The 14,401-nt window shown below is 41.0% G+C and overlaps 1 protein-coding gene across 2 annotated transcripts in view; it reads left to right on the forward strand.

Moving 5' to 3' along the window:
* FLT1 (fms related receptor tyrosine kinase 1) overlaps positions 1–14,401 on the forward strand; it is a 198,930-nt gene that overhangs the window by 63,677 nt on the left and 120,852 nt on the right. For both annotated transcript variants that reach the window (XM_065901623.1, XM_065901622.1), the window contains 6 exons: positions 918–1,080; positions 1,187–1,323; positions 4,540–4,714; positions 6,106–6,223; positions 8,516–8,685; positions 9,294–9,453. In XM_065901623.1, the coding sequence (XP_065757695.1) occupies positions 918–1,080; positions 1,187–1,323; positions 4,540–4,714; positions 6,106–6,223; positions 8,516–8,685; positions 9,294–9,453 (923 nt within the window). The remainder of the gene's footprint in view (positions 1–917; positions 1,081–1,186; positions 1,324–4,539; positions 4,715–6,105; positions 6,224–8,515; positions 8,686–9,293; positions 9,454–14,401) is intronic.

A 14,401-nucleotide genomic window follows, 5' to 3' on the forward strand; every position in this document is an offset into this window, starting at 1 on the left:
GATTCCCACCCCCCTGCCCTTTTCCAACTGGGGATAAATAGTAGTCGTCAGACCATTGCCTCTGAAATTGGCTGACAATCTGACATCAGGGAATCTGGCTCTGCTGCTCTGTGGAGCAGTGACCCTTGACTCAAAGTAGAGGCTTTAGATTAACTCTCTGGTGTGCAGGAGAAGGCATTAGGGGAGAATCAGATGGTGGGTTCTTTTCTTCTGTTTTGACTCACTGTTTAGCAGTACTTCTAGGAATTCGCGAGCACGTCATTCTTGACTGTCTCTGGCCTCACATCCTTTTTCAGCTGTCTTTGTTCTCAGGAGCCGCAGCATCTGGGAGTTGTCCTCCCCGTTGCAGAGTCAGTACCCTCAGTTTCCCCAGAGTGATAATAACCCCAGTGAGTGCCAAGTTGATGCTGTGAATCCTGGCGGACCACCAATGATGCACAGTCCTTTTAAGATAGCTAGCTCCTTAACAAATCATGCAAATGAGATGACAAGGTTTGGCTTGTTAAGAGCTCCTGGTGATGAGACCAAAAAGATAACCAGGCGCCCCTAGTGGAAAAAAATTCCTAATTCATTATCCTATTGAGCATCAGGCCAGTTTGTTACAGAGATTCCCAGAGGCTTGAAGAGACACAGGGTCCTGCTAGAATTCTGACACGACAACTAGGTATGCCCTAGGTGGGTGCAGCTTGCTGCTAAGACTAATAACAAATTATGTTGTTGACAATAATTTATCATGGTTAACGTATCATTTGTTACATGCAAAGAAAACTAAAGAACCAATTATGACAACCTGGAGTTTCTACCTGCACTATTCTCATTTGAGATAAAACTTATATTTCAAAAATTGCAAACTATGAGTGAAGCTCTCACCATAGCACTAATACGATTTTGTGAACACACATTTCTTCCTTTTCCAGTTTCCATCTGATACTCTGATCTCCGATGGAGAAAGAATAACCTGGGACAGTAGGAAGGGTTTTATAATATCAAATGCAACCTACAGAGAAATAGGGATTTTGGCCTGCGAGACAACAATCAATGGATATTTGTACAAGAAAAACTATCTCCTATTTCGGCAAAGTAAGTGATGTTCCGGAAGCATGAACATACGCCGGGATGCTCGAGGGTTTATCTGCTTAATGAAACGTTGATTTTTTTTTTTTAACATGACTTCTTCTGCTTGCAGCCAACATAATCACAGACGTCTGGATAAGCCCACCAAGCCCAGTCAGACTACTAAGAGGTCATAAGCTCACCCTCAAGTGCACAGCTACCACCCCGTTGAACACAAGAGTTCGGATGACCTGGAGTTACCCTGGAGAAGTGAGTGACTGCCTTTTCTATTTCTTCTATAGGACAGTATTTAGTTTTCGCAAGTGAGATGCTAAACTGAGTTTTTGAAGTGAGAGAGAAAAAGCAGAATATTCTGACGCCTGTGGCAGAGTCAATAAAGGAACTTTGGGTTTGGTTTGGGTACTTCTCTTCCCTGAAGTGTTGTGAGTATGATCTGCAGAGATACCGTCTTTTGATGTCTGGAGGTTTTGTTTGGAAGTGTATAGGCTGGTATTTCTATTGCATGATTCTGGGTGGAAAAGGGGATTGTTTCATCCTTGGAAATGAGTCTCTAGGATTTAGAGATGAGAAAGAAATTTATCACAACGTGCCAGACAGGGGCTATCTTTTGTAACAACAACAGCAAAAAGTTGTTGTCGGCACATTAATTGAAAAGACCGGGTAGACAGGCAGGCACCTGATTGGAGCATGTTTGGGAAAGATAATACAACCCAGCCACCGAATATTCTGTTTGTTAAGGGACAAAGGAATGATTCTGTCTTTCAGAAAACTGAAAAGAATGAAGCCTGAGTTGGGTTCCCTTGTTCAAATTAAACATCTTTGCAAACAATCTTTGTTTTAAATATATATATATGGAGAGTCTCTGGTAAACTGTTGAGGATCGTCCGACAATGAGCCCAGCACCATTTCTTACGTGTCTGTATGATTTATGGTTCAGATCCCAGGTAAACCATTGGCTACATCCTTCAGGTGGCCCAGTCACAAAGTTAGCTTATGATTAAATTATGTATACTTCACATAGTATGTATTAGATGGTGTATGTAGAATTAAGATGAGTGCCTCTGTCCCCAGCCACTGTTTTATTTAATTGAGGTACAACTGAGTTATAAGGCTAGTTTAGCTTCAGGTATGCAACATAGTGATACAGAATTTTTATAGATTATGCTCTCTTTACAGTTATGCTCTCTTTACAAAATACTGGGCTATATTCCCTGTGCTGTACAATATACATACTTCTTGCCAGGAAAACAGAATAAACTGGCAACAAAAGGTACCACAAAGACCCCATAGGGACGTATTAAAGACTCATCAGTCATAAGGTATTTTCTAGAAAATGGTTGAAATAAGATTGCTACAACTTGTGGCAATATGTTCTGGGTTTTGATAGAAGCCATATATTCTTAATACATGTAAGGAGGGAAGAAAGTTTTTATCCTTTTAGTGTTGCTGCTGTAAGAGTATGGTGATACATCTGTTGAATGTCCATAACTTTGAAAGTGATGGAAGTGGTCTAATACATTAACCACTAGCCACATATGCCTAATAGTCTGGGGAATGTGGTTTGTGGGACTGAGGGTCTAAGTTGTTAACTCTGTTTCATATTAACTTAAATAGCCTGTGGCCGCTGACAAGCCTGTTGTAAAACCAGAGGCAGTTTTAGGATACCAAGGCAGAAACAATGAAGATGTTACCAAATTTGGGAAGAAGAGCAGCAACAAGCACAAAATTTCTGATCCAGAATCTATCTTACCATTTGGGTGTCCTATCTCTTTAGTCTTCTTTTAATCTGGACTAGTCCCTCAGTATTTTTATCTCTTTTGTTGTGTTGATTTTGATGAACCCCTTCCCTCTCTTCTCTCTTCCTTGAAGTGAAGTTGCTCGGTCGTATCTGACTCTTTGTGACCCCATGGGCTATAGTCCACCAGGCTTCTCTGTCCTTGGGATTTTCCAGGCACGAATACTGGAGTGGGTGCCATTTCCTTCTCCAGGGGATCTTCCCGACCTAGAGATCGAATCCACGTTTCTTGCACTGCAGGCAGACTCTTTACCATCTGAGCCACCAGGAAAGCCCTCCCTTCCTTGAAATACAGCAGTTATTTTGTAGAATACCCATTTTGGGGGGGGTTTCTGGTCTTTCCTAATTATTAGGCTCAGGCCATGCACTTTGGGCAGGTGCGCCATGAAAGTGATGTTGTGTCCTTCTCAATGTCATATCTGGATGATGCCATCTTGGTCCCATGGTTAAGGTGGTATTTGCCATATTTCTTCATGGCAAAGTAGGAAAATTTTTTGAGACTATAAAAACATCCCATTTTTAATCATATTTTTTACACCCATTGATGCTAAAGGGAGAAGGAAAAAGTAATATCAACATGAATAGAATTGCTAAAGTTCCCTCAGTCTGGTATGTAGGGACCAATTCTCTTACTTTTGATGGCAATGACTGACATCTTCTCTGTGGTTGCTGCCAAGAAGGGAGAAAATTGTTTAACGCATCTGTGCCAACAGGTAGGTAGAATTTATCCAACCTGGCACAAAGGGAGAGCGAAGGTCAAGACCCAGAGACTAGTCTGGCCAACTTCCAGAGTCTTTTTCCATGCCTCCTCACAGGGACAAGCCAAGAGGAGGAAATAACATATTATGTGTTATAAAATGAAATGCTTGAAAAAAAAAGTAAGAAAAAGAGAGGAGGGAACAATGAAAGGAAAAGACACTGTGACCTCATCTTCGCAAAACCAGGAGTGGATCATTGTGGCCAGGGTATAGCGCTGAGCCTGGGGCCTGCAAACATGAGACCGACCCCACTCCTAGATTGTTGGCTAAAACTTGCCAAGGACTTTGCAGGTCCCCAGACCCATTTCGTGAGGTTTAGCAGAAATTGGCAAACCTTGCTCAAAGAGTGGATCGTTACACCCTAATAGGTGTAGCCAGGATTCATCATCTTTTGTTTCTAGAAGGAAGCAAAAAAAAACCAAAAAAACTCACATGGTGATTTATTAGGAGAAAGCCTGCCATGAATCCACATACTGAAGACAGTCATTGTCTGAGTTTGTGTCTGATGTCACTGCCTAGAGAACAGGTTACTGCTTAGAGAGGCGCTAGAGGGAAGAATCAGATTGTACTCAGGAGACCTGAGTTCCCAGGCTACTCTGGTCAGTGTTTTGATGCTTTGATTCTTCATCTGCAAAAAGGCAATAACCCCACCCATCTCACTGGCTTGTTGCAAGGAACTGTTGAGATAATATGTGTGTGAAAGTCCATTTGAAGAACCTGAAGTGCTGGATCAGGGCTCCTATGGCACATGTTGGAAACATGTCTAGACAGAGCTGTGGCTCTGAGCATCTTGCTCTGAGTGGGTTTGCCTCTTAGCAGAAAATTACAGATTGTAGGAATCATTTGAGAAATGCTATAACTCTATACTCAGACCATGACTACTTCTACATCTGTTATACATTTTCTTTCTAGGTAAATAACAGAGCCTCTATAAGGCGACGCATTGACCAAAGCAGTTCCCAAAATAATGTATTCTACAGCATCCTTGTTATTGACAAAGTGGAGAACAAAGACAAAGGGCTTTACACTTGTCATGTGAAAAGCGGGCCATCACTCAAGTCTGTTAACACCTCGGTGTATATATATGGTAAGCAACCCTTCCCTGCTTTCCAGTCACTGCAGATTTGGGGGGTGGGGGTGCAGTTCTATAAATCATGTTACTTTTCTTTTGGACAGGAGGTAGTCTGTCATGAAAAAATACAACTTCATCTCCCTTCACCCCCTGCCCAAGTGCAAATCACATTAAGTATTCTTCAACTGTAATTCTTTTGCACTGATTCAAGTATCTTTCCCTTACAAATTTATTGTGGATAATTAGTCAGTTAGATCATATTAGAATCTATACAAAGTTATTTGTTTAGTGTTGCATTGGGCTTCGCTGGTGGCTCAGGCAGTAAAGAATCTGCCTGCAATGCAGGAGACCCAGGTTCGATGCCTGGGTCAGGAAGATCCCCTGGAGAAGGAAATAGCAACCTATTTCAGTATTCTTGCCTGGAGAATCCCATGGACAGAGGAGCCTGGCAGGCTGCAGTCCATGTATTGCAGTCCATGGGGTTGCAAAGAGGTGGACACAATTGAAAGACTTTCACTTCACTTTACATGAACAAAACAGAAAAATACAATCAGTTTTAACTTTTACAACCTTTAACTTCCGGAAGAAATTTCTGAGATCATACTGATTCAGAGAAAAATATGCTGTGATAAATTACTTAGAACTGATGTTCTTTTATCCCTGATTTTATTCTCATGAAATCCTAATATTATTGTTTAATCCCAATAGGCAAATTCTGTCAAGAAAATACCTTAACCTCTGCAGAAATCTCAAAAACCTAATTTTATTTCTGCCATTGAAAAGATAACCTTGTAAGGGGCAGAAACTAGAGGACAGTTCTACCAATGCCTTTGATATTCTTTTGACTTGCTTCAGTTGATGTTTTATATCAAGTTAGTTGTTCTAGAGTGCATGGAACAACTTTCTCCCATGGCACTCATATTGGCCAGGTTGATTTTTTTTTTAGAAGTATCTTTATATGTGTTTTTTTATAGATGTTTAAGGTGTTTCTGTTGCCCTGCCACTGGGCTTTTATATCCTGGGGACCATTTGATTTTGCAAATATTTCACTTGTTGGGGTACTTCTAAATGGTTTTATTCACTGATCAGTACTTGAGCACGTGTGCTAGTCGCTCAGTTGTGTCTGACTCTTTGCGACCCCATAGACTGTAGCCCACCAGGCTCCTCTATCCATGGAATTTCCCAGGCAAGAATACTGGAGTGGGTTGCCATTTCTTTCTCCAGGGGATCTTCCCAACTCAGGGATCAAACCCAGGTCTCCCACATGGTAGGCAGATTCTTTACCATCTGAGCCACCAGTAATTCAGTTCCATTTACTCCCTGGCTGCACCCTCCTTGAATGCGGTTTTTGGTTCAGTTTTGTTTACATGTAGTCTTTTCTAATGGATTTCTCTCTTCTTTCGAAGACAATGCATTCATCACTATGAAGCCTCAACAGCAGCAGGTGTTTGAGGCTGTAGCTGGCAAGCGGTCTTACCAGCTCTCCATGAGAGTGAAGGCGTTCCCCTCTCCAGATGTTGTCTGGTAGGATCCCAGTCATGTTCCTCACAGCTTAAGACATGCTTTGTCAGTAGGAAGATGCAGGAGCCTTGAGAGACTTGAATTCCTGAAAAGAAACAATATACATTTCCCAGACAGCAGTGGAGGACTGGGGTCTGGGCTGATTTCTAGGCTGGGAGTGGAGTGAGTGGGAAGGGCTGATGGGGAGGACAAATAATGTAACAGGACAGAGCAAGGGTTAGGGTGTTTTGAGTGCTCATGGCGGTTTAGTCATTCATTCCCTGTGACTAAATTTCTGCCTCTCTAACCCTTCCTATGATGTCAACTTCCTCTGAATGGAGTATGTTGAGCAACGATTAGGAAGCATCTTGAGTATGTAACATGCTCTATTAACCCTGAAGAAGTGGGCCCTTGTGATGAGGATAATAATTCTCTTATAATCAGAAAATAATTCTTTTAGATACAGCTGGGCTGAAAGTTCCAGTCTTGTTTTAAAATTAAACAAACATTAATAGAGACAAGACTGATTTGGTGGCAGGGGTGCACCCATGGCCCTACTTGAACTAATTAAAAGGTTTTCTGGCTGGAAGTTTGCATATTCAGAAACACTTTAAGCAACTTTGTTTTTTAATGCGAGCCCAACACCTGATGTAAAACAATGTAATCTGTTGATAATCTGCAATCATTTTGTGAAATCATTTCTAAATGCCAGGATCTTTGGCCCAGGCCATTGCATTCCAAACAAAGAGTATAGTACACAAATGATGAGGAAAACAACCCACACAATATAGAATCTCAACCAGAGCTTGTTTTGCTTTCAGTATGAAATGGGTGTAGCATTTTCGTTTTCCTCTACATCGTTAATAGGGCATTAAAGAGAAAATGAGACTTTGTGCTTTGTCCCTTCTTGTCATTGCAGTAGAAGAGAGGTTTTGTTTCATAATATCTAAAAAGTTTAATAGTAAATTTCCTATGAATGTATGTTATTCCAATAGGAATAATATACACTCCACTCTAGGAAGTATATAGCCCTCTCTTCAGCAGTGCTAATTTCTCCAGTAGCTAAGTAGCAAAGACCTAAAACAAACAAACAAAAAATCCAATTTTGAAAGTAACAACTTGTTCATAAGAAATACTTTAAAGTAATACTAAAATGGGATTTACAATCACAGCAAAATGCATGGTTTAAAATCACGCATTTTGCTGCTTTGAAAATGAGACCCACTGAGAATTAGAATTTGTTGCATGCCTGTGAACCAATGTTATTGCTAACATTACAGCTTTATGCAGAACACAATAAATTCCTACTTGTTGTTGTTTAGTTGCTCAGTCATATCTGACTCTGTGACCCCATGGACTGTAGCCCACCAGCTTCCTCTGTCCATGGAATTCCCCAGGCAAGAATACTGGAGTGGGTTGCTATTTCCTTCGCCAGGGGGTCTTCCCGACCCAGGGATCAAAGCTGCATCTTCTGCACTGACAGGCAGATCCTTTACCACTGAGCCACCAGGGAAGCCTATGAAAAATGCCGGTTGAAAGAACTGTGCCATTTAATGAAATCACAGAGTTTTACAGTTAAGAGATCTTTGAGAAACTTGGAGAAACTGAGAATCAATGACTTAGTCAAGTTCACGGCATACAGTGGCAGAGCCGGGGTGAGCCTTCTAGCCTGACTCTCGCTTCTGTATGTAATTGAGTGATATCTAGGCGTTGAGTCTGTCTCTAAAGTTCAAAAAAAATTATTTTTAAGTTTATACCTTTTGTTTGTGAATTTTGTGCCTTAATCTTTCCCAGAGGAAAGAACCTTGATAATCTTGATTTCACTATAGCTTATGAAAGGGACAACTGGTGTGACCATTTATATAACTAATAAGAACTCCACATGAGGCCACAATGGGAAAGTCTATTTTTGTTTTTATCTGGAGAAGTGATCTAGTTGATCTGACTTACAATGACCCTTGTATTGCGATGGAGCCTCATGGAGAACTCTGAAAAACATCTCAGATGGAATCAGTCTGTGCTTCTGGGTTAATACTTAAGTCACAGTAGCAACCAGCATCCATGTGGGTACATTAAATCATGACTTGTCTTTCTTCCCTCAGCTTACTTCTACCTCTTCGCCAATCAACAAAGCAGTGTTTCCCAATCTAAAATTCCCCCACTGGGCTAAGTCAGTGTCTAAATGTTTTAAGTGGCTGTTGAGGAATCCAGGGCTCTAAGATGTCTAAACTGGAGCTCACGTCCTTACATGGCAATGTTAACGTGTTATCTAAGAGGTGGTGTGAAATAACTTACTGATCATGCGCTTAACCACAGGTTAAAAGATGGGTCCCTGGCCACTGAGAAGTCTGCCCGCTATCTGGTTCGTGGCTATTCATTGATTATCAAAGATGTGTCTGCGGAAGATGCAGGGGACTACACAATCTTACTGGGCATAAAGCAAGCAAATGTGTCCAGAAACCTCACTGCCACTCTGATTGTCAATGGTAAGTTCACCATTCAAACATTCTCTTGGTTCTGGCGGAGGTGAAATTAGTGACCGTTTGTGTCAAAAGCCAGTAAATAAAATAGATAATGAATGAGAACCTGCTGTCTAACTCAGGGAACCCTATTTGGTGCTCTGTTCCGACCTAAAAGGGAAGGAAATCCAGAAAAGGGGGGATATATATACACACATAGCTGATTCACTTTGCTATGCAGTAGAAACTAGCACAACATTGTTAAGCAACTGTACTCTAATAAAAATTAAGTTTTAAAGTCAGTATAACAAAGAAAATAAAAAATTTTTCAATTGTTTTAAAAACCACTATGCCCCCATCCCAACTATTTCATGGTTGCTTCTTATCTCCCATAGCAATATGATTTTTTTTTTAATCATTGTGATCAGAACGTACATACCATGAAATCAAGTTTTTACCTGCTCTCAAAACACACCTATTGCTTTTCAGTTGACATTATGATGACAGTTACACAGGTTTGGTTTTCACCCACGTGTTTGTCTCCTTGACATCAAAACCAGCGAGAACGTGGTCCTTGGTGTTGTGGTCCAGTCATTAGACCAGTTCTCAACCTCTGTCCTGTTCTCTCCTTTCAGTGAAACCCCAGATTTACGAAAAGTCTGTATCATCATTCCCGAATCCGATCCTGTACCCACTGGGCAGCAGACAGATCCTGACCTGCACCATTTATGGAGTCCCCACACCTGCCATCACGTGGTTCTGGCACCCTTGTAACCATAATCACTCCAAAGCAAGGTAGGCACAGTTCGTTTCTCAAATAACTTTCAAATGCTCTTCGACATCTGGACTCCAGGGTCTTTCATAGCCACAGATGGGAGTTGGCACTTGGGATGTGCGGTCCACGGCGGGCAAGGCTTCCCCTGCCCTGGCAAAAGGTAGGCAGTCTACCTACACTTCTTCCTTACCATGGCTAACTGCGTCCTAATTCTTATAGTTCTAGACTAGGAGCACAGGGACAGAATGAGGGGCCCCCTGTGAGCCACTCTTTGGAACTCGGGTTGGAACTCCCGTCTCTTGTTTTCCAACCAGGCACCCCCAGACTTCAGCTCCATCACTACATCAGTTACTGGTCCCCCCATTTAGCACTCCAAAAGCACTGAGCATGACATCAGATCTTCCCCCCACTGGTGATCATTGCCTTGCCTAGGCTCTGTGTGTGCTGTTACACTTGTTGGAAATGACCTTCCACCTGCTTTTTGCCCCTTCTAAGAGGTCCATCTTTATCTTCCGAGGCTCATCAGTGGGGTCACCTTCTCCACGAACCTTCCTGACTTTCTCAGTCAGACTCTTTCCTCCCTCCTCAGCGTGAACAGCCCTTTGCTGACACCACTGTCACGTTACAAGGTGTGGGTACACTTGTCTTCTCTGAGCTATGAGCTGATTCGGCATCCTCTCTGAATACACAGATGCTCGGGCTATATTTGCCCTCTCTTAACCATGCAGTGTTTCCTTGCTTCCTGTTGACGACCAAGCCCTGTTTGCTGTTTTCCATTACTCTTTAGTCTAAAGGATTGATACATGATAGTTCTTGGGAGCAAATTTGAAGGTACACAAATAGAATTGATGGGTGCAGTAGTCAGATAGTAGTGAGACTGCTCAACAATTAGCATTAGGCCAAGATGTTTTTTTAATTGCTTTTCATCTCACTTGTAGAGTGGTTGGGAGAGTTGCTATTATTTTTTTTTTAATTAGCTTGATAAAAAAATAAACACGACATAAACAGAAGAGGCTATTTGGTTTTCTACATACTTCTGCAATTTCAGCCTGTCTTCATCTCGTGTTTTAGTCTTTTAAGGCATATTATCCTGATTGTGAAAGTTCCTGGATGAGTGTGTGATTCCTGAGAAGTGGCTGTTTGCACACATCTGATTTCTCATATGAATGAATCCTTTGCTAAGAATAGAAATATGAGAACTCACAGATCTGGAATACCTAATCTACCACTGTGATTACTCAACCCCAAAGAAAGTGAAATATACTGAGATTTTATTATTTTGCTGATTTGGAAATAGAATCCATATTTATAGACTCTTTAAGGCCTTGATGTTTGTGCTAACCCAACTTGCAATTGGGGCTTCCCAGGTAGCTTAGTGGTAAAGAATCCACCTGTCCATGCAGGTGTCTTGGGTTTGATCCCTGGGTCGGGAAGATCCCCTGGAGAAGGAAATAGCAACCCACTCAGGTATTTTTACCTGGTGGGCTACAGTCCATAGAGTTGCAAAGAGTTGGACACAAGTTAGCAACTAAACAATAACTACTTGCAAATGCATTTAGAATAACTAACTTAAGCTTTTAGGTTTGGATAAAGGTATAGAGTTGAATTTTTATTAAATAACATAGCCTTTTAAGAATATTCTTATTGTGATTTGACAGTAGCAAATCTAAAATTTCATTTCTATTCAGGATTAGAGCTAATGACTATGTTAGAAAATAAGAATCATGAGTGATAGAACATAATATTATAAAGTTAAGTTTGAATAGTGTTAATAAAATATGGTTTTGGAAATGAGGTCAGCTGAAGTGAAACTTTATAAACATTGCCTCTTTTTTTCCCGACTTCTCTGTGGTAAGGGGGATCCTTCTTCCATTTTACCAAGTATGCTTGCCAAGGCCTAGAAAGATATCTTATTCCTCTTGGAACTCTCTCAAAGATTGAGAGCAATACCTTAAATCTTCTGTAAATGTTTGTTGGCCGTCTGACATATTCTCTTAATGCTAAAGACTTTCTTTTCTTTCTTTCTTCCTATCATAAGACAGATCACAAATGAAAGTTTTCACTTTCTGTGATGATTCACTTACAAATAAATTGTTGCTTGAAATTATCTGCAGAAAATGTGCGTATCCTTAAGAGTTTCTCATTTTTTAAGTCAGTAGACTGAGTAGCTTACCTGTGTCAAGTCCAACTTTGATGCTTGATGGTTGAATCAGTACATTTAATGTAGAGATATTTCAGAAAGATACATGGGACCTTTGTAGACTAGAGAGCAAATAGAAAAACTTGATTTCACCCTGCAGAGAGATCAGAGCTCACACTGACAGACAAAGCCCTCTTTTACTACTAAAATTTTTCAAATATGTCTTTATATGAACTGTTTTTATATACTTAGATTCAGTTGCAGGCAGGAATTTTAGATAGTGACATTTGAATAATGGATGTTCTAGTGCATTGGATTGTAAAAATCTTACTTATTCTGGGTTACACAGTACATATTTGCAGAATATTATCTGTGCATCTTTGTCAAAAGAGATTACGTGATTAATATATACATATTACTCTTGAATATGTAAACTAATTCTTGGTATTTAATTTTTAGGTTCTAGTTAAGGGATATATCTATGGACCACACCAAAGCATTTATCTTGAGGTTAGAATGTGTTTAAGTAGTTCGAAACTATTCACTGGTTTAAAGTGGCCAACTGGTTAATGAGTCTAAAGTAAAGAGATTCAGACTTACTGTATAGTTTCCTGGAGTCCAACAAATATATTTTTTAAAATGATCAGAACTGTTCAAGTAGTTCATCTTTGTGAATACTAAGAGCCTTAAATAAATTTAACAAAAATTGCCTCCTTTAAAAACAATGTGGTAAGCTGCTAAGCTATGCTCAAACTGAATGACATTGTGGTTTTTGATTCACCTAGAATTTGTTCTCATAAGACATTAGGATAAGGATGGGGGAAAGGTAGTTACTTTTAAACTCACATACATAATGAGCTGAGGGAAAATACAGTAGAATCTTCACCGCCTTTTAATTCTCTGCATATCTGGATAGTAAAGTAGTAGAAGCAGCAGACTGTTTTGAATTTTTAAAAACATCGTGTGTGTGTTTAGTTGCTCAGTTGTGGGTCAGACTCTTTGCAACCCCGTGGACTGTAACCCCCAGGCTCCCTGGTCCATGGAATTTTCCCGGCAAGAATACTGGAGTGGTTAGCCATTTCCTTCTCCAGGGGATCTTCCCAACCCAGGGATCAAACCCATGGCTTGGGCCACATCTCCTTCATTGCAGGCAGATTTTTCTGCTTGTAATGAGGTGGAATGTGGGATTTCTCTCACCTCCAGCAACTGGCAGAGACTTCTAAATAGATTGGTCTAACTTGCCCCATGTCAGCCTGAGCATAAACCAGGGAGCTCACAGAAGGGTGGTGAGCTTACAGTACTTTTCACTCGTGTCCTTTACAGCTTCTGTTCATATGAAATAGGGGTGATGACATACACTTCATAGAGAGTATGTAAGGCTCAAATAAGGCAGTGTGTCTGAAAAGGGTACAGAGTGCCCTGGGAACCTTGCAAGGTTGCAATTATTGCTTGCATTAGGGTAAATATCTCCAAGGAAGGCTTCAAAAACTTTCAAGGAACCTGCATAGCATTTTCCTCTCTACTGAAAAGCTAGTTTCACAACCGTGAGAATTTTTACCTATTATTTCTGAGACATGAGCACAAAGACTATGGAAAGTAAAATGTGATTTTGCTGTGCTTTAGAAAGAGAGATCTAGTAGGTCTGGGTTGCAAAATCATGGAAAACAGAATTTATGATTTTTCAGAAGCAGAGAAGAAGAAGGCAAGATAGATGAGCTAGGCAAAAGTAAGAATGAACACAAGTGTATAACAGGGGAGCTGGGGCCAGCTGCATTCATTGTTTCCCGTCATGGGAGGAAGTGGTTCTGACCTGCGGGTTGGCTGAAGCTGGGGTGGGGTACACTGGGATGTAAGAGAGCTGACTCCTGCCAGATTTTTAGAACTTCACCCCCCTCCCACGCCCTCCAACCCAGACTGTGAAGAACTGAGTAGAACTGTTAACCACCCACGAGGTGAGCTGGTCGCCCTCTCATGGCCCTTGGTGAGCCCTGTCACAGTGCTGGTCCAGTCTCAGAAAAGTTTCTCAGATAAGGCTGCCTGCTCCATGGAGGATGCTCTGTAAAAGAACAATATGGGACTGTTTGGAAGGGTCCCCTCTTTGGAGGATGAATTTGAGGAAGCCAGGAGAAATTGGGGAAGGGCAATCTGGTTCTTCACTGTAAGGAGGTTCAAGGACAGCAGCCTTTAAGGATGGCAGTTTGGGTTTTAGAACAGACATTCTTTACACCAGAGACTACCGGAATTCTCCCCTTCTCAGCATCACAAATGATCATTTCCAGATCATCAGCAACACTAGTAGATTACAATAGAGTTACAACACATCTGTGTCATCATGCTTGGAAATGGAACCAACATCATGGAAAATGTTAGGTATATTGGGTTCTTATGAAAGTCTCATTTCCTTCACCAGCTATCTGTGACCCATAAAAATCTGTAGAGAGAAATCTGATACACTGTGTTGACATTACCTATATCTTACAATGCATTGTGCACATGGTCAGTAGTCAGTCTAAATAGACTTACCATCTACTGCTACTGATTGAGCAAAACAAAGATACATACCTTTTGTGTTTAGAATTTAATGATGTAAAGTCAAACCACTGGGTGATTATGTATCCTCTCTATATACATACCTGCAGCATCTCTTTTCCACAGTCTTGGGTATGGAGACCTGGGAATGAAGGAAGTGGGTTCTATTCTTGGCCCTGTCCCTGACTTCTCTGTGACCTTGGCCAGTTATTTAATCTGGGCTCCAATTTCCCCTTCTGTGAATGGTAACTGCCCTGCTTCCCCTTTCCTATAATACCCAGTGAGTTAAGGAGTGAAAT

Source organism: Muntiacus reevesi, chromosome 11 (genome assembly GCF_963930625.1).
Source record: "Muntiacus reevesi chromosome 11, mMunRee1.1, whole genome shotgun sequence".
Lineage (NCBI taxonomy): Eukaryota > Metazoa > Chordata > Mammalia > Artiodactyla > Cervidae > Muntiacus > Muntiacus reevesi.